Below are 25735 nucleotides of genomic sequence, written 5' to 3' on the forward strand. Positions count from 1 at the left end.
CCCTACTGCAGACAGGTATTTTACTTCCTGCTGTCGGGCCAAGACAGTGTGTAATGTTTACACTGCTCTATGACACATAGCAACTTTGTTTTGCCCACAATCTCAATGGTCTATGACAATGTAACAAGGAAAATCTGGAAAACATTGTAAAATGATCATAAAATAGCAGTAGCAGCCGACAAGTTAACGAGACATTGCAGTACAGAGATGTTCAGGATTTTTTTTTTTTTTATTAACAGTAATTTAGAAACGTGTCACCACCAGAGAGCCTTGACAGGTTTATTTTTCACCCTCTCTCTACAGCTTCTTTCATCTCATTTTGGAAGGAAAAAAAAATATTTCAGCCGACACTGTGCCATCTCTTCATATTAAGGCCAAGGTAGATAAGGGCAGAAATGTGTGGCACAAATCTTATCAGTGAATCTACACGTACATGTAAACAGATTCTGCATACAATAAGTGCAGCCACTTAAATCAAGGGTAGACTTCAAGTCAAATATGAGTTGATTTTGTATTTGGTTGAGAAATAATGGTATAAAATTGACATATGGCAAACAGGACATCTGACTGATTCCTCCTGAACCTAAAAAAAGAAAAAAAATTACTACGTTAACTGATTAGTTGATTGACAGATAAGCTGTTTTGATAATTGCCTCACTCAGTTTGCAGGCATTCCCTTATTTTAGCAAATTTCTTTTCTTTTCTTGACAATATGACAATAAACTTAATATTTTTTATTCTGCACTACTGGGCTCTGGGAAATGATAAGAGACATTTTTCACTCTTTTCTGGTTTTCTTTAGCCTAGACAAAGTGATTTAATAAAGAAAATAATTGGCATATTGATCAAAAATGAGAATACATTGTTAGTTGCAGACTAAAACTGGTAACTGTTGCTGGGTTACTGAGTTTCTATGATTTTGCCCACAATCTGTATTCACGAAAATGTGAAATGGGCAGAAAGTCAGACAGTCAGGCGTGGTGAATGTTAACTAGACAATTTAACAGGTGATGTTTAAACATATATTAGATACTTCATACAGACTGTCGATATCAGAAAAAAGGAGTCAACTGATGAACATATTTATTTTTAATTAAGAAATATATCAAATTGTATTTTAATTATACTCTATTCCAGTTTTTAAACGGTGTTGTTGTGTCTTCACCTCCTCCCTGACAAAGAGCACCGGCGTTCTGACACCAGCGCCGGTTCAGACAGTCCAGATCCGGACCCTGGTCGTTGGGTAAGCGGTTATCCGCTCCGTGTTTTGCCGCAGACCATGTGTGGCCCAGCTGAGGTGACTGGCAGGACTTGTTTACTGGTGGAGAGACTCGCGGAGAGAGAGACGGAGAGAGGGGGAACCTGAGGGAGAGCAATCGCTAAACGGAACGGGAATCCAAGTTTTTACACTTGACCCGTCTTTTTTTTTTTTTAAAGTCTTTTTATGTTTGTTTACCTCATCCTTTTTTGACTGTCGGAGACGGGATACTCACTTTATGTGTGTGTGTGGTTTTTCTTTTATTTTTTAACTCTATCGCCGACACTGAAACCTCGTTTGTTTTGGATTAGCTAGCTAACGTTAGCTGTTTTCCCCATCAGCTAACGTTAATCTGAGAAAAAGAAACGGGCGGCGTGGTGAGGAGTTTTCTCACTTCACAGCAGCGTGCAGGTTAAACGGAGCCGTTGTTTTTGTTCCTTTTTTACCTCACAGTGGATGGAGAAAGAAGTAACGTTTACCTCCCAAGTTTTCCCTCTTTGTTTTCTTTCTCCCGTTTTGTCGTTTTATGGATGTCCATCCGTTTGCGGCGTGGTGGTCAGCGGGGGTGAAGGAGTTCAGAGGAGGGTCGTAGTAGGGAAAGCTGAATCGCTGCACGTTTTTCCTGCACGTAGCTGCTCGGAGGAGTTTCCTGGGATGTGCTCCCATCTGTCTTAAAAAGGGCGAGCTTCTGAGAAGATACTAGCAAGCAGGAGTAATATAAAGACCTGTGGACTTCAAAAGAGAGAGCGCAAACCCTGCCAACTCCCGTGTTTGGTTCTGTATTGGGCGATATCCACAACTTTCAACCCATGTCTGCTGGAGGAACAGAAGAGGAGACTGTTTATTAACGCTGTGCATAAGAAAAATACTTATTGCAATTTGTTTTTGAAGTGGGTCTTCCCTCACTGGAGCTGTGCATTACAGAGAAATGAGCCCGGGGCCAGTGGACCTCCTTCGGGGATCTCCAAACTAGCCCTCTGCGTGTGGGATATTAATAATAATACTATTATTTCTCTCTTGATTCTGTGTAGCACCAAAATTAAACAGATGAACGTGGACTGGCGCCTTCACTTATGGACAATGAAGATTTTTACTCGCACATGTGTTACGAGAGCCCAAGATCACGTTATTTAGTGGTCTGCATTTTTTCCAGGGCTCACATACATCACAGACTTGGCTGGGAAGATTCTCATAAATTTATTACCAACCCCCCCGGCTTACGGGGGGCAACCTTAAATCAGTTGTCTTTATTGGACCTTCAGTTTTAAGGTTTTTTTTTTTTTTTTTTTTACTTTTGATATTCCAGCGCCTTTTGAAATAACATTTCTCCCTCAAGATTGGAGTTTTTTGAGAAGCTTCAAGAGGAGAGCACAACTTATCTTCAAGTCAAAATGAGGCTGTGGACGCTAAAGCTGCGAGCACAAATTGTGTTTTTTATCATCTGCACCTGCATTATATGCCAGTGTGGACTAATAAACGGAGAAAGTAAGTATTGCTGTTTTTTTTAATTTAAAAAAAAAAAATTATTCTCCAAGCAATGTTGCTGTGTGTTGTAACATATATCATCCAAATTCACTGTTTCCAACGGCACCAAATGCCACTTAACATATTGACAACAATTTTAGAGCTGTGTTAACTTTAAATAAATATCCTACTACATTATAGATTACACGTAGCAATTCTAAATGTCATCATTATAAGAGGATAATCTACCATTAAGTATGATATAGACACCCATCCGCATACCAAGCAGGTCAATATAAACACTATTAATTACAATAGGAATATTATAGTGACTCAGACGGTGTAAAACAAAGTGTAATGAGACAAATTTAAGTAACTTTGCTTTAACTGAAGCTGCTTTAAGTCCCTGGTGGAACATTATGAGGATAATGGAGCTCAGAAAAAAGTATGAATATTTTATTGTTTTTATGTTATTAATGAAGGTGGTAGTTTTAGTCACGAGACCTTCGTTTTGGCGCATGCGTAAAGTTTGATACGGGTCTAATTAAGGGGCGAGTAATTTCAGTTGTTGCGAATGAGTGGCTGCGCGCTAATAATTGATATTCTTCCGTAGAATATCCCCCCCCCCCCAACCCTCCCCCGTGCTGTCTCTTAAAGGTACATATTTTAGCGGCCTGCGTTAGATGCGCCAGCCCCAGGGCCAGATTAGTCGCTGTAACTGGACGAGGGTGGTCTGCTGCAGCGAGTCTAAACTGGGAGTAGCAGGATTGGCCCTGTGAGCGCAGTTAGGCCTCTCATGGCGACAGACACACACTGACAACAATAACACACACACACACACACACACACACACACACACACACACACACAGCGCTGCTGCAGCCTGAACGTAAACAAATTAGCCACCGACGCTAACAAGTCTCTTTATCGGTGGTGGATTAGCCTACATTGTACTTTGGCCCCAGATTGGACTTAACTATGGTCATCTTCTCTATTGCACGATGTCTATTCCTTGTGGTGTTTTTATCAATGAATTAGGGTTTGGATTATAATAGTATAACAGCGCGTGACCTAAACAGTACCGTGATGCCAGACGTGGAGTGAGTGAGAGAGATAATGAATCCCCCCTGTAAACTGCCCTTAATGGAGTTATGAGGAATTTTGTTTTCAATTGATGCGATTATTGTTGAGTGCTGTTGCATTTAAGATGAAATGTAATGGATAAAAACTCCCCTAACATCACAGTTTACACACTTTTTCTACCTGCAGAAAGTTCATAAACAAGTAAGAAATATCTGATTATCCAAGTTATAACTTATAAATTTATTTTCTGTCAGTAAATGTTATGTTCAAGGTAAACCTTTACTATCTTCTTTTTTGACATTTAATATTGATAAAAGGGTAAATGGCAGTACGATAGAATGAGAGCAGAAAAGTGGATCGTTTTGTTATGCTCAGGGTCATGTGGTAACTTACTAGTGCAGTGTTATCTCAGTTTGAATGAATGAATGCCTCAATTTTAAGCATATTCCTAGAACATATTGAATGCCTGGAATAAAACTGTTCTGAAATCAATTAATGTACATTTTACTTGTTTATCAGTGCTTTGACCTTTGGCCTACAATTGCCCTTTTGAGATTCATGTTTTGGATGATGTGTTGCACAAGTCCACAAAGTGTTTCAGTACATGAACATGAGTTTAGTTCAGAGCAACCGAGCAGGTAGACTAGTTTAAAATTAGAGGAAAAAATCATCTTAATCACACTATTAATTAAGCAGCATTTGCTCTTTACTTATGTTTCATTTAGTAACGTTGTGGATCTTCAAACTGTTAGTTGCATTACTTAAAAGTGGCATGTTCAAAGGAAATGTTCCAGCTACTTTATGCAGGTTATGTATACAGACAGAACAGAGGCCCCTGAAAGGGGGTGTTATGAGACAAGGTTTCTGATACCCCTTTCTTTCTTTCTTTCTTTCTTTCTTTCTTTCTTTAAGGGAGTGAGGTACATGTCATTGGCTGTTTCTGGTTCCTGATATACTCAATTCTCTGGGAAGTGACCATATTTGGCACTGTTGAGATGTTTACGACGCGGGGTGGGGGGGGTGGGGGACCAAAATACTTAGAATACTTCATTCTGAATCCACTCGCTGCCTGACATATCCACCTCAGTCATGGGAAAGGGGAAGCAGTATTGATATATAAACCACGCTGTGGCTGTGATCTGCTGACTGCACTCTAGAGAATGTTCTAAGGCGGTTTTTACTGGCTGTTGTTAGTTGAGTTTGATTGGGCTGTTTGTCAAAGTTATCAGCAAACAGTTTTCTGAAGTAACCGCTGAGCTGTCTCCTGGTATAACTCGCGAAAAACAAGTTGTGCAACTGGGAGCCTTGCCCCCTTCTTGTTCCTCTCAGGCTTGTAAGCACAGCTCTGTTGGAAGGGGTTAGTGTGCAAGTGTGTATATATGTGCTGTTGTGCATGCTTTCCATAGTATAAGTGCTTCTTTAACTGGTTCTGTCACATAGACAGCATCAAAGCCTTAAGAACTTCCCACTATGACAATCTGAATTAAATGCCCACAGCTGTCTTCGTTATGCAGGAAGAACTAGTTATGCTATAGATATACTATCCCAGCTCTACTGATATAGTAATATGTTGATTTAGAAAATGAAAGAGAGTAGAGATGCCCTCCATTTGTGTACGAGTTTGTCTGTAGCCCATTTGGATACTCAGGCTCTCTTCACTGAAGTGCACAGTGGCATTTTCTGACAATGCTGTGCATGTTGTGGAATGTGTTTGAAGTGGCCGTGTGTGTGTGTGTGTGTGTGTGTGTGTGTTGTGTGTGTGTGTGTGTGTGTGTGTGTGTGTGTGTGTTTATACGTATGTACCATAGATACCCTGTGCTGTATGCAGGATCTCATGTCTCAGCTCTGGACCTGCCCACTTCTGTGTAATGTATGTTTTCCGTGTATCTGTGTGTGTTTGTGTGTATGTATGTGTGTCTAGAAGAATTGACCATGCATGAGAACAGTGTGTACTAGGGCAACAGGCTCAGGAGTGGGCTGCCTGTTAGCACTAGCCCCTGTCCCCTGAGTGGCCCCTTGACCCACCGCACATCCATTTCATCAAATAGAAAAAAATTTCACGATGTCAAGTATTAATGCATGACGTGGTGTCCTGAAACAGGAAAACAATTAACTGGGGAAGGCAAACAATGTCGTAATGTAAAGCAGAGTGGCATTCCTCCAATGAGCCACACCGGAGAGAAGTCTTGTTAAATAATCATTCACTGTCTAAAAGTTTATGTGAAGGCAATTAAACCCACTAGTTGAGTTAGATTTACTGGTTATTTTTAATATTATGGTCAGACCGATACTAGAGTTTTGAGGTCAATATCAATATTTGAGAGTTTGAATAATCAGATAGTGATATATCACCTGATATTTGACATAATCACATTACAAAAACAAGTGTTTTTCATGAGAATCTCTAAGGTTTTTTTTTTTTCCTTCAAGAATTGTGACCACAACGAGGCATTTTACAGTTGAGAATGAAACTTGTCAGTGCTCTCTGAAGGACAAACTATGCACCGGACAGACTGTAACACAGGTTATTCTGTTCTGCAATCAGCAGTTTTCTCAGTGGTTAACTGATTAAATCGTTGGTGTGTAAGACCTCACAAAATAAAGAAAAATGTCAAGGTGATGGCTTAAGATAGTTTGTTTTGTCAACCAGACAGTCTAAAACCCAGAAATAATTAGTTTACCATAATTTAAGATGAGCTAAGACAAGCAAATCTTCACATTTGAGAAGCTTTAACTAACTTTTTTTATTGCTTCGAAAAGGTCTTTAACAATAAATCCATTATCAGATTAGTTAGAGGTTCAAGAGATTGATTAATTGACTAATGGTTTTAGCTCTGGTGGTAAAATAGCTGACCTGGACTAGATTTAAATAACCCTGATAGGAGTTTAATCGACACTTGGACATGTGTTGCAATCAAAAATCTATATTTTTGTACCATGTAACAGGAAATGTTGATATTCCTTTCACAATAGTGTTAAAGATGGACAGTTAAATACATGAAGTGTTGTACTGCTTAGTTTTAAAAGGTAGAAAAAATGGGAGTCTAGAATGGCATGAAATGCGATGGCAATGGTCAGGGTCTGATACACCATATAATACTTAATAATAAAACTTCTAGCGGGTTTTAACAGAATCCAGATAATAATACTCCTATGCTCATCTGAAGGTGTAGACATAGTATCTAATTGATCTTTAGTGTTAGAAACCATTTAACTGTTTCAACTATATATTCAAATGTATTTGTCTGTTGAATGTCTGCTTCAATAATTGCTGTTTTATCTGCTGTTCCCATGCCTTGCTATTAAAACAGCCTATACTATTTGTTTAATGAACTACGTACAGAATCGTGACTTTCACAGTGCTGCCCTACTGCTGATTGCAGATTGCCGTTGTATGTTTGGGTAGTCCATGTTCACAGAGCCAGCAGACAATGGGGGTCGTGAACTGCTCCACCAGCTTTGTGTTGCATTTTGAGTGTTGGCCAGGAAGGCAATATGTACTGCTAAAGGAAATTAACTGTTGGGGTGCCTTTCCTAAGTGCTTCCTCCCCGGCGCTTATCTTTCCAAGTGTCCCTTTCAACTTCTCCTAACTTGCAAAAGCATTTTTTTCCCATCTTGTTTGCACTTGTGTGCATATGCAATGCAAGCGGAGGATGAAAAACACAACTTGACCTTTTGACTTCCACAATTCACAGTTTGATCAGCCAACAAGCAAATACATTCCTGTAGCATATTTACTTGTGTGTTCACTTTTGTCTGCCTTTGACAGAGAGCACTAAATTTACACTGTATTCATTTTATGATTATTTGAAAAGGCTGAGAGTCATTTCTTATATTCTTCTTTCTTAAATCCTTTGGAAAGGAGAGACAATAAGTATCACAGTGTTCTCAACAAGCATTTAACTAATGTACAGATATATCCAGCTTCAGGGGTACAAGAGCGTGCTCCCCCAGAAAGTTTTTGACACTGGCATCCAATTTAAAGCTTAACACACATTGGTAAAATCTCTTTAAGATGTGAGGTCTACTTTTAGGGCTTTGTGTGTCGGCATGATGAAGACCGGAAGTTTATGTTTATATAACTTCAAATCAGGTCTTCGCCACGTTACCTCTTACTTGATGTATAGTTTGCCAAACCACAGAAAGATTCTACACAACCCAGAAGCCTCATTGTCCATTGCAATTGAGAGACCACCAGCCAGAAACTGCCAGTGCATTCATTTATATTCTGAAGACATTGTCATTGCTGAATTGATCCAGAATCTGAAAATGAATGGATTCAAGCTACTCAGTGTATTTACTGAGTTCTGTAAAACCCACACTTTTATTTGTCTACTGTTAGTGTCGCAGTCAGCAGAGTTTTTAAGCCACTTGTATATTGCAAACAACCTCAACACATCACAAAAACATAACAGTACCTGTTAAACATGTCAGCCCAACAAGTAAGCTGAGTTTGAGGTGAACAGACAGTTGCAATGCTAAGGAATACTTAAATGTTAGGTTCATTGTGCTTTTGGAGACCATAGTTGGTCATATTGTGTTGGGACTGTTAGAGACCAGTCTAAGACTTTGGTCAGAAGTGAATTAATGCAAGATGTCTGAAAAATGGGCTACAAACAGCTGCCTTTTCAATTACAGTCAAACTTTTACATGCTGGTAGCAATATTACTGTTAGTTTTAACAGTCTCCCAAGATGCGTGTGTAGTGACAAACCTGCCTTTTTCATGTCCCTTTTAGCTGCTGCTGCACTTGTCTTAGAAAATAAGTAAATGGAGTGCAGATACATTTATCTAGAAAGAAATTTAAAATTGTGTGATTGAAGAACAATCTGACCTATCTAGCTCCAGTCTTCTTGTGAAATTTCTAGAAGATGAAGGGGAAATGCTCAAAATTTCAACCAGCTGATTTGTCTCTAAATGCCACTCCTTGCAAACACTGTGATCAAAGGAGTTCATTATCATGCTAGGCTGTAAATTAAGTGAGGAATTAGAATATGTGTATTGGTCTTTACAGTTCAGTGATAGGCAAGGCAGCACTTTTAATACAGAGCTTAGCTGATGACCTCCTCTCTGACTCCCATTCCTAGATAGAGAACTGTGACTGTTTATGTAAACCTCTGCTCACTGCACAGAAATGTGGTCTAGTTGGGAGGGGATGGATGGAGTGCGGGGATCACACACACAGAAACACACACAGACAAACACACAGAGAGCGCCGTTACGCCATGCTGCAACAATCTGATTTGATAGTCCTTGTTGCTGTTTGGATCTGCCCTATTTTAACCGTTGGTGACTTCACACAGTAAAATCCAAGTTGAGCCAGCCCTGTAATGCAGGGATCAGCAAAGGGATCTTTTGGGGGCCTTTTGCAGGCAGGACCAGACACTGGCTGAGGCCATGTCCATGTCCTAATGTCAATGTAAATGATTTTTTTTGTCTCCATTTTGTCCCTCCTTCTGTTTTTGACCATCAAAAATACGTTTTGGGCGAAGGTGCTGTCCAGAAGTTATACAGTTGAAAATGGGTGTCCAAAAAGACTTCCTGTGTAGTCTGATGTTCACCCTTGATTTGTAAATAATCTTACCAAAACAGTGGAACTGTGTTTGGTAGAAATGATGAACAGCTTCTGGCCCAAGTGGCCGGCGCCTGCCCAGTACAAGAGATATAAGTATTTTTCTATTGTTTTGGCATTTCAGTGGATAGCAGACTTTTTATGTAAGCAACTGTGTCGACAGAAAACTTTTGACATTTTAAACAGTGTCTCTAGATTTATCTACATTAGTGTGGACTTTAGAGTGGAAGGCTGAATTTTTTCTGTGGAAATAAGCATCAGAATCTGCATCTCTGCTCTGGGCTGGTTACAGTTTAGAAAACCATCCTGCAATTCGAAGGTCACACTTTGAGCAGTTGACATGTCTGTTTCTGTCAGACACTGATCCTCTAGCTTTTTCAGGGTTTCTCTTCTAGCTAACCCTGTTTTCGACCTCATTGACAAAAACTGTGTATGCATGTAAGTTTGTGTCTTGCAAAGAAATGTGAACAGCTTCCTGTTTACTGTGTAACAGGGGTGATAAAAAGATGTAACAGAGAGCTGAACAACGCTACAGTAGCGTTGTGTTATTTTTGCATGTGAAGTTCTGTGCAAAATTTTGGACACCCCTTGAGTTTTTTAATAATTTGCTGTGATACACCATAAGACTATACAATACCAGCTATGCCATGAAGGCTTAGTTCTGTCATTGATTTATTTTTGATTTTATATTTTAGAATATTCATGTTGTAACTACACACTTTGAACATTGATTACCGTTTAAAAATTGTGTTTATTCCGTCTTTTGAACAAGTAAATGCAGTTAATTTTAAAAATCAAACCAAACCTTGCTGCCCACCAATTGCGCAAGAAATTGTGCTGTATGTATGTACCTCTGTGCAAACAAATCGTATGTGTGTGTGTTTTGTGCATGTATGTTTGTTGGGCTGGAGTGATTGTGTAACTGAACCTGAATGGTTAAATTTATTTTGAGGACTGTCATATGACTGACAAGTGGCCATTTGACACACAGCCCAGTGAGTCTCTTAGCAGTTAATTACAGTCTCACACAAATACACACACACACACACACACACACACACACACACACACACACACACACACACGTCAATAATGCTGATAACTCTTATTGAGCAGAACACTGGATACTGGAATACTTCATACAGAAATCAATCATGGACATTAGGTAAATGTCAGAATAATTTTCACATCATGGTTTACAGACTCAAACAAGTGTTGAAATTATGAAAAATGTGTGATGCTTGACATTAACAGCTTTAGGCATAATGCTTTCTGCATTTCTTTTTAAACTTTCATGAATCAGTCCTTCATTGCATGTAATGAAGGATGGCCCATGTATGTCTCTGACCACACCATTGCTTCAGGTGCATATTGAGTGAAAAAATGCACCAAAATTTGATCTGTAACTGAAGCAGTAAAAGCTGTTTGCACAACAGCAACTTTCCCCCTGTTCCCTCCATGCCTTTTCGATCTTGGCTACCTCTCTCTCTCTCTCCTCACTCCGTCATTCTCTCTACCACCCTTCATTTGCTTTTACGTTCAGGGGTAAGAGGGTTCACTCTCATCCACTGATTTGTTTTTCTTTCACACTGCAGATGCGCACAGCCTGCAGACCTGTCTTACACACACACACACACACACACACACACACCTGCTAATCCTGCTCTGTATGGGGTGGGAAAGCCTCCTCTTTCAAACCTCTTAAAGGTGTGAACGCCATCCATTTGACACCTCTCTCTCTGTCTCTCTCCCCCTCTTTGTATTTTGTTTTCTCCTCCCTTATTAGGCCCACTTGCTCCAGCTGGGCCTAAGTGATGCTTAACATGGTCACCTGCACATCATGAACAACAGCACCCAGTCACATGGACCTCTGATTGTGTTGTGTTTGCTGCACTGCGTCTGTGTGTGTTTGTGTGTCCTTTTATGAGCACTCATGCTTGTATGTGTAATGTGTTCAGTGATGGTGTGTGTGTGTGTGTGTCAGAGAGAGGGGGGGGCTCTGTTTTTGTCCTGATGAACTAGCCTGAGATGGGTTTCTATGGTGACAGCACTAGCTGTGCTGGCAGTAGGCTACAGTGATCCCCCCACCTTCCATGTCTAAATACACTTCTTGCCTCACTGCATTTAACTCACATTTAACTGCATTTTTAATGTGTGATGACAAAAAGTAGGATAATCATTTTTGGCATAATTGTCTTGTCTTAATATAGTTTATAGTAACATAGTATTGAGTTGCTGTTGCCGGCGGCAATACACTCACGGCTGATTTAGCCTCTCCCGACCCCAGAGCAGTGTCCTGAGCCTGTCAATAAGTGATGCAAGTCCTGAGAGTGTAGTCCTCTGTCGAATAATCACACAGAGAGAGCGCAGTTATTTCTTTGTATTGATCCACAGTGTTACTCGTGATAAATACAGAGACTCACTTGTTGGTTTTTTTATGATCGGTGCTGATCACAGACACCAACTGAAGTCCCGCATGTAACTGGCAAACTGCAGTATTGCTCACCTCAAGTAACACTGCGCTCCACCGCTCCTACTTTTACAACATGTAAGGCAGACACACTCTTCACTGCGCCCTCACCAACATTACAACAGATGGAGCAGGAGATGGAAACCACCCGCTTTACAGAAAGAGGGTACACAAAGCTCCTCACTTCCTTCTTGCACCCGCTGTACTGTTAAGTCCACCTCTGCACCATTTCACCCACCAGTCATGAAACCAGATGGGTGAGAATCTGGCCATGCCTCACAAAACCACTGGCCAAGCAGTTAATGTAATCTTTTAATTACAGAATATTTGCTCATATGATTTTATTAGGGGTTTTATTAACTGTTAACTGTTTTTTATTAACTGATTTGTTTCTGTGTTTTGGGATTAAAGAGAGTTTTATCTATTGAACACTACCATTTATTTGGCAGTGATTCATGTAATAACAAACCCACTTATATGTAGCCTTTTACAAGCCACAATACATTTCCTAGCCCAATTTTTGTTAAATTTAAATTGATTTGCAGTAAATACATTTACTGCACATGATTCTACAACTGTAGGGGGTATTTCTTCCTTAAATGTGTTCCAAAACTGCCTTTGATAGATAGTTTAACAGAAATTAACATTGGTTTTCCAGAACCACTGTATTGTATTTCCAGCTCTGGAAATCATTATCAAAGAAATCCTACAGCAGGTCTGCAAATTAGAAACCTTCTCCAAACTGCGTGGCAGCTTGGAATTCACGTCAATCATGTTGCTGGTTGAAAATTGAACACAATCAGCAGTATATCTACATAAATGAGCATGGAAATGGCACAGAACAGTCTCTACGAAGTGGCTTATTATTACATATTTAACTAAGGGGTTATTCTGTAGGTTAATGTCACTTAGCATTTAATTGTATTCATTGGTTGCAGCTTGCAGAACAAACAAAGAGCAGAGTCATGGTGTTGGGTACTGATGATAATTTTGGAATTGGTGTGAAGTGGAGTTGTTTAGTAACACAAATAAGGATCTTTAACAGACACAATATAATTTCGTAGCGTGTTGTTGAATTAAAATCTACCCATCCTCTGTGTGTGTGTGTGTGTGTGTATAGTCTGGAAATAAAAATAACACAGCATTTGAGTAGAGACATAAGTATCAGTTATGGCAAAAACATTAAGCTCTGAAGCGTTCAGGTCAGACCAGTTTTTTTTAATGTCATTGGGTAGTTGTTGACGTGTGTGCTGTGTGCATCACGTGTCCCTTGCTGCTGTAAGAGTGTTTAACTGTTCATCAGGTGGCACATAAGAACAAGAGTGGAGTGAAAGTGATTGTCTTTAAGTGGCAGAGCCGATACAGAGCTCCCATCCGAGAGAAGACGTGAGGGACTGATGCCAAGATGGAGTGAAAAGGGACAGAGAGATGAGGAGCTTTCACCTAGTTGATGCGCCTGTGTGAAGCAGTCCTAATTCACTTACAGTTAAAGGGGGGCCATATTGAATCATGCCTTGCTGTTAAATGACAGCGTAATGAATGGAAGTCATTTTACAATACCACCGTGGCCACAGACCACTCCACTCCAGGGACCAGTCTGTCAGAGGCCTAGGTAACAGCGAGTGATTTGTTGGCCGAGGGGCCCTTTTGAACGTTAACATGACGTCAGTATTTCAGCCATGTCATACCTAGCATGCTCGTGGATATCCTGTATGGAAAAACCAACAGAGGAGGGCAGCTATTGAAATCTTAGGGAATCTGCAAAGGGTTTTTGTGGAAAAACAAACAGCAGGAGGAGGGGATAGTTATGCACGCACATTTACTGATAACACGTTCAGAATAATCTCCACCTTCATGTGTAATGATATCATGACATTAAAGAAGGTGGCATTAAAAGACAGGGAGGAATTTAATCAAATTTTTTGCAAAAGTTCATAACCAGTTTATGTTTCGGTGAAAGGGAGGAAAGCTGTGGGTACAGGCCTGAGCAATGGAAAAGGTAGAGGGAGGGAGAGATATGGAAAGAAGGAAGTGTGTGTGTGTGTGTGTGTGTGTGTGTGTGTGTGTGTGTGTGTGTGTGTGTGTGTGTGTGTGTGTGTGTGTGTGTGTGTGTGTGTGTGTGTGTGTGTGTGTGTGTGTGTGTGTGTGTGTGTGTGTGTGTGTGTGTGTGTGTGTGTGTGTGTGTGTGTGTGTGTGTGTGTGTGTGTGTGTGTGTGTGTGTGTGTGTGTGTGTGTGTGTGTGTGTGTGTGTGTGTGTGTGTGTGTGTGTGTGTGTGTGTGAGTGTGTGTGTGTGTGTGTGTGTGTGTGTGTGTGTGTGTGTGTGTGTGTGTGTGTGTGTGTGTGTGTGTGTGTGTGTGTGTGTGTGAGAGAGAGAGAGAGTGAGGTTTTCCTGCAGCAGCCAGTGAGAGCTGGTGGTCTAACAGCGCAGACAAACGGGCCATTAAACTGACCTGGCCCCTCTGCTCTCCATCCCTCCAGCTTCTCCTTTGCTTCTCCCTCTTTTCCGTCTTGGTTTGTCAACTCTCCCAACGTCAAATCTCTCTGTTTGCTCCTGTACCTCTGTGCTCTCTCCGTTTCTCAAATTCTGTCTTGTTTTTTTTTTTTCAATTTCTTGCTTGCTTTTCCATCTCCCTTGCTTGTTAACTTGTCTCCTGATTTGTCTTTATAGTACCTGGCTCTCTCTCTCACACACATACACACACACACACACACACACACACATACATACAGACACATTGATAAAGCCACACACAAACAATTGGAGTCTCATTTCAAGGCAGTTAGAATCAAATTATTTCCTCCTCTCTGGCTGTTTTTCTTCGTTTGCATCAAATTTTGGATTCGGCTCTAGCTTGGAGTTGGCAGCCTTGCAGCAATCCAGTCAAATCAATAGGATTTGCCATGCTTGGGATGAGCTCACTCTCCCATTCTCCACACAGGGAATACCTCTACTAAACCCCTAAACTGTTATAGCTGAAGGTTAGAACTACTGAGTGTTAAAAGAAAGTGTTAGCATGTTGAGCAGCCTGGGCAGCTGTCCCATCACAACTCTCGTACTCAGCCTTTCTTATCTGAATCCTTCTTGGTCTTTCTTGTTTCAAATCTTAATGCTTAAGTAAAAACCACAGTGCTACATGAAGCGGGTTAAGAAAATGTAGCTCTGCAGCCACTCTTCAAATGTAGATGCCTAAGGAGGCAGACAGGCAGATTTGGAAGAAGAAAGAAAGCCATACGGGATGGAAGAAGCTGCCTTGGCAGAGCCATCAGGCAGGCGTAGCTTGTCCAGCCTCATGTGTAGCTCTGGTTTGTTGGTCACAGCGTTGGCGGGGCTGGGCCCTGCAGCTGCTGCCGTGTGGCTGCAAGTCAAGCAGGGGAACTGAGCCCCGGCTGCCTCCCTCTCAGGCCGAGCCTCACCACACCAGGACACTGTGCTGCGCTCCACTCGCTAACGTGGGAAGATGAAAAGGAACATCAGATGTTTTTTGTATTACTCACTCTGTGTGAGTGTGGCATTTTGTGTGTGTGTTGTCTGTCTGTCTTGTTCTATTTGCTGAAGACATAGTACAGCCTGCAGTTGATTACCTGCTCCTGTTTCATAGTCCTCTGTCTGTTTCCAAATGCTATGTCAGGAATGCAGCTCCCCCCAACATGCTTTTTATTTGTTTGGAGCACCACCTGGTTTAGCTGTTTTGTAAGGCATGGTCAGAATTTTTCGGATTTTTAAATTTTTTTTTTTTTTTTTTGTTTTTGTATTACCAGCTGTCCAATTATTTTCTAGACAGGGAACATGTAGGTTGTAGTTGGTCATAGAAATAAGTGGAAAAACAGAATGAATATGAGCAAATTGGTGTATTTGTTTAAAATTACATGTTGCTACATCATAAAGTGCATTTTAGTCATAGCGAACTTGTCAGGTTTCAGTGTTTGCATCAATACTCTGCATTTTAAATTCTTTTCATGTGTAAATTGCACTACACTGTGGTGCAAAAGCATATGACGGAGGAAGGAGAAAAGGCTGGAAATGGAATGAGGAAATGGGTAGTAAGAAAAAACCTCAGATACAAAGACAATGACCATCTTATCTGCTATACATGCTGTGTGAACGAAGGATTTTGAATTCTTCACGTTTGTTTGTTTTTTGAGTTGAAGTCAGAGCAGGGTTGCAACAGTATGGCACATATAGAGATGAGCTAGCAATCCTAGAAGCTGCCGGATAAAAGTTGGTTGAATTGTCTTAGATATTAGGGGCAAGTTTGAGCCTTCGGCTACCGTTCTGGTATTGTTATTGAGTGTGGAAAAGGCTGCTGAAAAGACCTCAAAGTCTCAGTCATCTTATCTTATATCCGTCTTACATTAAAGATAGACATGAGACATCTTTCACTGTCAGACTGCTGTTGTCTATATAGTAGATATTTGACGTTTGGGTTGGTAGAGACATGGACTTGAGGGATCACTTCCCATCATGCACCCTGTTAAACTTAGCACGTGTCAAAGAGGGCAGTCCACACACATTATGCTCCTGTTTACTCTACCATCTCTTCCTCCACGTTGCTGCTACACTTCTCTTTTCTTCACCTCCCTCCTCACAGCCTCGAGTCCCAAGGTCGAACCAAGCTTGTTGGAACCAGAAAATAGTGAGTCATTGTTTTTCAAAACAAGTGACAGTGACCCGGCACCTCGCCAGAAATCCCCCACCTGCACCTGCACCCCCACCCCCACTTCTTTTTCTCTTCCTCATTCTTTCTCTGTGTTTACATTCTGTCTCTTTGTCTCCCTCTGTCTGTACCTGTCCTTCCCTTCTCCTTCCGTCCCTCCCCTCCTCTCTCTTATGCCAGTACCCGAAGGTAGAGAGAAGGAGGTGAGCCAAAGTCACCAGTGTGATCTGATTTAGGCCTCTCTCTTCTCTTGGCCAGCCATCTGACAGTGCAGGGCCTGCATGTTGCTCTTTTCTACCCGCTTCAATCTGCCACAGCCTGGCCCTGTGCCACAGCTGTAACGGGACCCAGCGTTGTATATAAATAGGCTCGGCCAGCTCCCTTTGCCTTGCTCCTCAATGGGAGGCTGAGGCAATGGAGGAACAGGTGCTCCAACCCACACACTCCCTCTCTCTCTCTCAGCTCTGTCTCCCAACCTTTATCTGATGTCCTCAAATATGGAAGTACAGGTCAGTCATGATACACATGTTAGCTACACTCACTTATCATATCATTTGGCCATTGTTCCCTCTTGCTGTTAACAGAAGATTTTATAAAGATATTATAAATTTTATGACACTATTACCTCTCCGACTTCCCCCCTCTCTGTCTTCCTCTGGCTCACGTAGTGTTATTTTGGTCCTCAGCTCTCTTTGTTTTGGAGGTACAAGTTGGTACATGTTAATCAAAATGCCTCTCATGCAATTTCTCAGCATCATTTTTCACTGTGGAAGCCACAGCTTGGCAGTGGGCGCACAGGGAGCTGGCTTTACTTCTCAGGACTTTCCACAGCTATATTAACAAACAAATGCATTTTTCCACTGGCAGTCCACTTGGCACCACGGCTGCACATTCTCTCTCCTGGGGTTTGTTCAGCAACTGAGCTGTTGACAAATCTATAATCAGCAGATCACCTCATCAGGAGCAACGTGCGCCTAAGCTGACAGAGAGAGGAAACTTCTCACAGTCCAGAGTTAGCTGCCACCTGGTTTCATGCTAGACAGGTCTGGTTTCACGCTAAGCTAACGTGCGGCTGCCCTCTGCTACAGTGAAAGGCAGAGGCAGGCTGGTCCACGGGCCACAGAGGGCTCCACTCTCACCTTCTAAAACTGCCACTGTGATCCACTTTCTCACTGCTAGCCAGCACTGGGCCAGCCAGCCAGCTACTGTTAGTTGATGCATATTAAATTCTCCGCAGGGAGCACAACTCTAAAAATAAGAGAAGAATCTTTCTGAAATTGTAGCTACACTATAACGGAGGCTGCAGCTGTGTGTGCTCACTGAATAGTGGAGATGGCAGTTTCTGTGAGAGATGGCCGTTACATTGGTATGACCTCAATTGCACAGGTCCTGCTCATTTCTGAGCTGAAATTACGGCGAGCAGAGAGGCAGTAAAGATGGTACAGTGACAGGTGATGGCAGCGAGCTGAAGAGAAATTTGTCAATATTTATGCCATTTTGCAAATGTATACTTAGTGCAAATTAGAAAAATGTTTGGTTAATTAATGATTTAGAGCCTTCCTGGCAAATATAAACGAAGCAATATCTGCTAGAAAAAGAAGAGATGGTTAGGACAGATCACATTGAGGCATAAACCACAGAGCCTTGATTTGCTGTATAGTGAAATCTAAGCCACCATATAGTATCTTCACACTGTGGCTGGATTGTGTCCACAACATGAAGATTTTCTGTGGGAATGATGAATGATTTGATACCAGTATTCAGTTATATGTTTTTCAGAGTGTCACCTTGTAATCGAAATCTGTTCAAGTCGATTAAAAGTACTGGAAGTTCTTGAGACGTTGTTGGAGCAGAGTAATTTTTGACAGCTTAGTTTCACATTACATACTTGTACGTTATGGTAAGTGGAACAGAGAGGATTACACATATAACAAATCACTATACTATGAATGCACATTATATGCTCAGTATTTAATAGGTGCTTTCACATGTGCACCCTTGCTCTTACTGTTTAACTGCATTTCGCTGTTAAAGGGCTGAATGTGAGTAAGACACCCTATGTCAGTTGTAGCAACTGGTCTTTACAGCCGGTAGTGATAGTACAGCCGTAGTTTCATATTAGGGTTGAACAGTATTGGTGCACCATCTATATGCAAGGTATGCATATGCAACAGTCACATTTGCAGAGGATGCAATGTAATAAATTGTCAAACCATAAACTAAAGAACCATTTAACTACTTGATAGAAAAAGGAAAACTACCACAATTCACTTCTCATGAATTTATCACTAATCATCAAGGCAAACAATCAGTCCCTCTAATAAATAACATCATTTAGCCTCATTTAATTACATTTCGGTTACTGGTTTCACAATCATACTCTGTCTGCACAGCACAAGAACAAACATAGTTCTTCTCAAAGCGGGCTGAGGGTCAAAGTTTTGCCTCTGACTTTTAAATGAGTGACGAAATTGAAAGAAATCTTCAAAGAAAAAAAAAATCTGCCATATTTAATTGTTTTGATTTTAAAAAATCAAAGATGATGTGGAGCTGTTTGAACTACTTCAATTAAAAACTGCATATATCTGTTAAATGTTGTTTTTTCCAGTACCTGTCTCATCCTGTCCTTTTTTGCAATTGTATGGAGGATGGACCTTCAGAGGAAATTTAGCAGTACAAGTTTGTGTGCATGAATGCTGACATCATATTAAGATAACATTAAAGCATATCTTCTGTACAATAATATCAAAGCATTGCTTGTGTGAACAACAGAAGCTGTTGTCTTCACTGGAACAGTTTGGTCAATTTATTCAGTTAATTTTACAGAATGAATGTGTGAAAAGATCTCATAACTATTCAAGCAGCACACAAATCTCTCGACAGTATCTTTTTTTTGATGTGTTTGACATCAAAAGACGGATCATTTCTGAGGACGCAGTTGCGTGTGTATTTGAAACTTTATTTTCACCAGTCGAAATTTTGTAAGGAAACTGTTATTTTGTTATTCTCCTTGTGAAGATTTAAACTCATTCACCTCGCTCCATCTCCTTGCTTTCTCCTGTGCTGTTTCTGTTTGTCTGACACCCCCCTATGTATACCTCCCTCCTCTCCTCATTCCTGCTGCCAAATTAAGTGTCAAACAGACAGGGAAGGCGGGTGGATGGCCCACATTCTCCTATAGAGGTCCAAAGTATGGTACAGTACGTTCCAGTCAGTGCTCTGTTATTCCATTCTCTGCTCTGCTCAGACACAACCCCCCCCCCACCCCAATCCCCCACCCCAATCCCCCACCCCGGCTCATTAGCGGTTGATTGGGTTGTTATTGTAATTAAGCGCTCCTGTACAGCCAGTGAGAGCACCAAGCTGTCTGCTTATGGGTGGTCCTCAGTGGGAGGGTGAGCTACAGAGGGGTCACGGCCATTGTCCACCAAATCCCCCCACTCACACAATGTCTAGCAGTTTTTTTCTATATCACATAGGAAGCTCCAACCTGTTGAGTAAGTCTGTTTATGTAAGTCTTTAGTTTGCTAGGTTCCTTTCTTTAGATGACACAGAAATGAGAAACTGTGCAGCAGGTGTCTCTCCCTCCATCCCTAAGCCTCCCTCTCTCTGTCTGTCTTTTTGTCCCATGCTTGTCCATCACATATTCAGTCAAAGGCTCTGTTTCTTGACTGTTTGTTTATTGTAGGTGAACATCACTTACAGAGGCTGTGTGTGTGTGTTTGTGTGTGTCTGTGTGTGAGTGTGTGTGTGTGTGTGTGTGTGCGTGCGTGCGTGCGTGCGCGTGTGTAACCGTGGTCCATAGCAGCCCTCCATTCATGCATGTGATCACCAACTGTCCTGTAGGTCCCTTACGTCACTCTGCGTTCCTGCCCGGGTTCAGGTTACACTTTCACCCACTCTCCCCCCTCCCATTATTTCTCAGCCCCCCCCCCCCCCCTTTTTCCCCTCTTTTACCCGCGACCTGCGACTCAATCTCCCTCTGTCTCCCCATTCACTCTCTTTGCTTCTCCTGTGTCCCTCTGCTCCTAAACCTGGGAGGAGAGAGGGAGGAGATGGCTCATTATTTTAAAGACACAGTGGCTCTCGCAGCCAGCCGCCGACTACACAACAACCCCTCCTACCCTCCACTCCTTTACTCCCCTCCCTCTCCTCTCCTCCCCTCTTCCCCATCTGCCCCCCGATGACCCCCCACCCCCCACACTCCTTCCTCCTCTCTCCCGTTCCTGTCAGTCGAAAACAAGACTCCATTTTGCAGAGAGAACTCCCAGCAGCACCGTCTACTGCTTCCCCTCATGGCCCACTAACATTTCTTTGTGTCAATAAAGCTTCTCCAACAGGAGACGTGACATATGTGCTAGCCTGTTAGCCTGCTGTGCGAGTAGAAAGACCTCATTTCCACTAACACATTTCTTATCTGCAGTGGGAAGAATATATTAATGTAAAAAGGTCATGTTTGTGTCCTCTTGCTATGTCTTGGAAGAGCATTTTTGGCAGAGGTGAGATGCACTCTGGCCCTTTTTGGTGTTGCGTAACATTGTTTGTTATGTTGTTGTGTTGCACAGTAGGTATCTGGTTAGTGCTGCAGACTGACAGTGAGTGGGTGGCCTGTAGGCCTGTTTGATGTGTCCAGGAGATAAGGCAGGAGGGACAGAGAGGTGTAAGGTTGCTGTTATCACTGGGAATAGCACCAACTGCTATATAGTGAGGGAAGAAGTTTGTTTTTGTGTTTTGGTTCCTGTTACACTAAGTGTCTAATAAAGAGGGTGTGGCCAAGAAAAGCCGGCCAGATTATGTGAATGAGTTGCTGTTGTTGTTTCAAACTGTGTTATCTGATGAGAGGATTAACCGCCAAAATGGATTTATATTCTTATTTTATGAGTTGTTTCTGGCTGTTGGTAAGGCGAGCCGCAAGCACAAGTGTGCAAAGTGGAGCAGCCACACCAATGTGGATGATTGTGAATACTGCATATAAATCTTTTATGTACAAATTAGTGTTTTCAGATTGTCTTCTAAGTTTTGACAAACATCATCAGATACACAGCTTGTTAGATTTGTAATTTATTGATAATTTATTTTGTCATGTTATAACAGTACACCTGCTGCTTGGGAGATATATACAGACTTCTTTTGCAGTAACTAACTCTAGTTTAAACCTCCAGATAATTGATAGCTCCATCTACTTCACATGTTTTCTGTCCATCTGGGGGCACTGCCCCCTGGATCTGTGTGAAGTCAAGTCTTGCATCACTTGCTCCTCATATATTTGTCATGATTTCATCATCATTGTAAATATCCTGGTACTCTTGCTTTCTAAAATCCTGATGAGCTTCTTCCTTCTGAAGTTGGCCTGTACTGCTGCTAATATATTGCTGTGGAGAGCTGTATCCTTTTTATGCTTGTGCAGTTGTAGGGATGTATTACAATCTAACCTCATTGATAGTTGGCTAATGTAGCAAACATGAGCACATTTGGATATCCAGTCATCTAAAGGCTGACCAGTGTAAAACTGAATAATTAACAGGATGGCCTCAGTTGTTGACTTTCTATCATGTACAGAGGATTACAGTTTATAGTTAACTGATTCCTTTTATCTTGAAAATGTTGTCACCATGTCAATTAAGATAACTGCTATCAACATATCTACACATATCAACTTGCCTACGTCATATTTAGATGTTATTGTGCATATATATATATATATATATATATATATATATATATATATATATATATAAAATCCCTCAGTTAAAGTGCTTTTGAGCTTTTATATTCTATATTATTTCTAAAAAAATATAATTGCCAATGAAGACATAAACATGCTTGATATAATCTGAACGACTGTTAAAAATATATAAGGCTGAATAACTGCCTCCTCTATTGTCAGGAAGCAGTTGAAGTAAACAACATGGCTTTATTTGGCATTGTAGTGATTATATGCTTTATTGGCAGCTCTTTGCTATAAGAAGTCGCGTAAACTTCTAGTCAGAGTTTGTACCTGGGCTGTTGACATGTTTGTCTCGCTAACCATTAACAGAATGGGAAGTTAATAGGTAGCTTACACCTGGGAAATGACCAGGGCCAATAACAACTCAATGAAACTATGCAGTCCGCTGCAATGAATTTTGACTTTTCCCATTTTACGATGCATGTTTTAGTGTGATTGATTTTTTTATTTTAAGTGTGTGCAAAGCGGCGGTGGGAAATTGAGCGTGATAAATGGGGAAAATAGCAAAAGGTGGCAAGCAGGTTCACATCATTAAGATGCATGAAAGACACTCACACACAGATTGTGATTAGCAGGTGTGTGTCTGTGTCATCGATTGAAAACAGCACACTAGATGGAGACCATTAGATTGCTTCAGTGATAAGAGGCTCATTTTATCCTGCATGGGTAAAAAAAATGATCAGTTTTCCGAGTTTTTTGGAATAGTTTGTTGTAAATTTACAAAGAACTGTTTGTGTTGCGGTGCATTTTTTCCATCGAATGATAAGTCTCACGAGCTTTACAAGCCATCATTCTCTCTTTCTCGATGCTGCAGTTTATATCCAATAAATGACTGGGAAAAGTAGCTTAATGTTTGTTTCTTGTAGTGGAAATAAGTTTGTAATGTTCCATTAACAAATTGCATTTAAATCCAATCTTCTCGCGTGTTGGTTTTTGGCCATAACCATCTGTTTTAGGCCATAATTGCTGCCAGTATGGTTGATACGGTACATGAGTGGTTAAGTCCTGTGAACAAATTAGTATTTTATGTCTCACCATTGCCAGTGTGTTTAATGAGTATGTTGACTGAATGTAAATGGCGGTGTTTGCACTCAAGAGTTTGTGTGCACATTTATGCAAATGATTCTCCTATTTTTACCATCATGTTCAAACATCATCTGTCGCATCACTGTGTCAAGTACTAAATCATGTTTCTTTCTGCTTAAACAGCAAGTCTGTTCACATGAGCTGACACTTGCTTTGACTTGGTGTTTCTCTGGTCGAGAAACATCCCGCCTCTATGATCGTACCTGATGTTTTCAATGCAAAGAAAGAAAGTTTGTTTTTATTGCACAGCTTTGACAACAGATCATGTGTGAGCAGTATCACTGTGTGTCCTTACTGTTTCTCAGTAAGCCTAGTGTAAAAAAAAAAAAATTTGTTAAGCTCTCTGATATAGTTACAGCAGTAAAATGTCGTTACACGTGTTTTTATATAATTTAAACTATGAGCCGTCCTCCCTCCGACTTTGTAATTTTCCTTTAACTGCTGTAGAAAATTTTCAAAATGTGCATTTTATTATTTGCAGCAAGCGACAGCAGCGTGCTGCTTTCCTCTGTACATCTCCTGAAGTAACTGTCCCACATGAATTCTCCACTCCTCTGATGTGTGTGTGTGTGTGTGTGTGTGTGTGTGTGTGTGTGTGTGTGTGTGTGTGCGCGCGCGCACGTGCGTGCATTTGTGAAGTTGCCGGTCCAAATGTGGGTTTCTGTGTGTGGGTGTTTGTGCAGCAGTATGAATGAGCATGGATAAGCATTTTGCTTCCAGGCTTAATTTCTGTTTAACTCCTTCACGTCTGTTTCATTCAGATCATACAGTGCCATACAATAATTTCCTCTCTGGGGAAATACTGCTGCAGCCAATGAGAAGAGAGAGACTGTGTGTGTGTGTGTGTGTATGAGAGAGAGGGAGAGAGAGAGGTGGGGGTGGGGTAGAGGGAGGGAGAGAGCACTTGCGGCCAGTCAGATTGTAGAGGGGACTTGAGTAATGCTGCTTCATGAATGGCTGTGCTCTACTTAATGTAAATCAACAGTGGTTTCATGGCTGAAATGGGGAAAGAGAGGGACCTGTTGATGTTCATATCCGGTTATTTTAATACTGTTGAAAATCAAAGACGAGTCTTTTACCCGTTTTGCCTGTTACCATGATCCACAGATAAGCTGTGCAAGGAATGCCACAATTCTCCGTTTATACAAGTAAAAGTACTTAAAAGTCATTTATATTCACCTTGTTTATATCCGTGATGGAAGACTAAATATGCTAAACCAATTAATCGATTAATACGTTAGTTGATTGACAGATTAATAATCGGCAAGTATTTCCAAAATCAAATACTCTATTAAGTCATTTTTCAAGCAAAAATATCCTGACCGAATTCTTTGAATATCTTTGGGTTTTAGGCGATATGTTGGACAACACTTGCAAATTGTTGTGTCATGTTGGGTTTGAGGAAAGTGTGAAGGTATTACGATTTATTGCAGGACTGTTTTAGGCTGCATTAGTTTTAACTAGTTGTGATAAACTGGCAACTGAGTGTGTACTTGAAATACATTCTTGCTGATGTGCTCTGGAGCTAGGTGCTTAACATGAAAGTTATCTAGAGGAGCTTTGTTTTTATTTGGCAGCTTCCTGGTTGGAATTAATTATCAATAAGAAGCAGGGGAAGGTGGAGGAGAAATATGTCACAAAAAATCTATAGTAAACTATAATGAAATTCTTGGATGAACTATTTTAAAAACTTGTAACTTATGACTGGAGTATACTTGCTTCTCACATCTCTCTTTCTTCTACTCTCTATCCTTCCAGTCTGCCCGAGCAAGGACATCCGGAACAATGTGACCAACCTCCAGTCTTTGGAGAACTGCACCATCATCGAGGGCCACCTGAAGATTCTGCTCATGTTTAAGACCAAGACCGAGGACTTTCGAGGCCTCAGCTACCCAAAGCTGCGAGTGGTGACCGACTACGTGCTGCTGTTCAGGGTCTACGGCCTCGAGGCTCTCAGCGATCTCTTCCCCAATCTGACGGTAATCCGCGGCAACAACCTCTTCTTCAACTATGCTCTCGTGATTTACGAGATGCTGCAGCTGAAGGAGGTGGGCCTTCACAGTCTGATGAATATCACCCGGGGCGCTGTGAGGATCGAGAAGAATCCGGACCTTTGCTACCTAGCCACCCTGGACTGGTCCAAGATCCTGGACTCGGTGGAGGACAACTTCATCGTGGCCAATAAGAATGACAGGGAGTGCGGAGATGTGTGTCCCGGCACGGCCCAAGGTCAGACCATCTGCCCGCAGAACACCATCAATGGACACTTCAGGGGACGATGTTGGTCGCAGAACCACTGTCAGAGAAGTAAGTGTTTATCTGTGTTAATGTGTCTTTAACAATGCTGGCTCTATGCTGTCTTTTTTCCGTGTGCAATCCCTTTTCTTCAGTTAGACAGTCAATCGTTGTCGGGCATTT

At 41.4% G+C, this 25735-nt stretch overlaps 1 protein-coding gene across 1 annotated transcript in view; it reads left to right on the forward strand.

Annotated features, from left to right (window-relative positions):
- The first annotated feature begins 828 nt into the window (after window positions 1-828).
- Window positions 829-25735, forward strand: part of insrb (insulin receptor b) — an 84129-nt gene continuing 59222 nt past the window's right edge. The window contains exons 1-2 of the mRNA XM_056379277.1: window positions 829-2743; window positions 25076-25624. Of these exons, the coding sequence (XP_056235252.1) occupies window positions 2650-2743; window positions 25076-25624 (643 nt within the window). The 5' untranslated portion in view covers window positions 829-2649. The remainder of the gene's footprint in view (window positions 2744-25075; window positions 25625-25735) is intronic.

The sequence above is a fragment of the Seriola aureovittata genome, chromosome 6, assembly GCF_021018895.1.
Source record: "Seriola aureovittata isolate HTS-2021-v1 ecotype China chromosome 6, ASM2101889v1, whole genome shotgun sequence".
NCBI classification, from domain to species: domain Eukaryota; kingdom Metazoa; phylum Chordata; class Actinopteri; order Carangiformes; family Carangidae; genus Seriola; species Seriola aureovittata.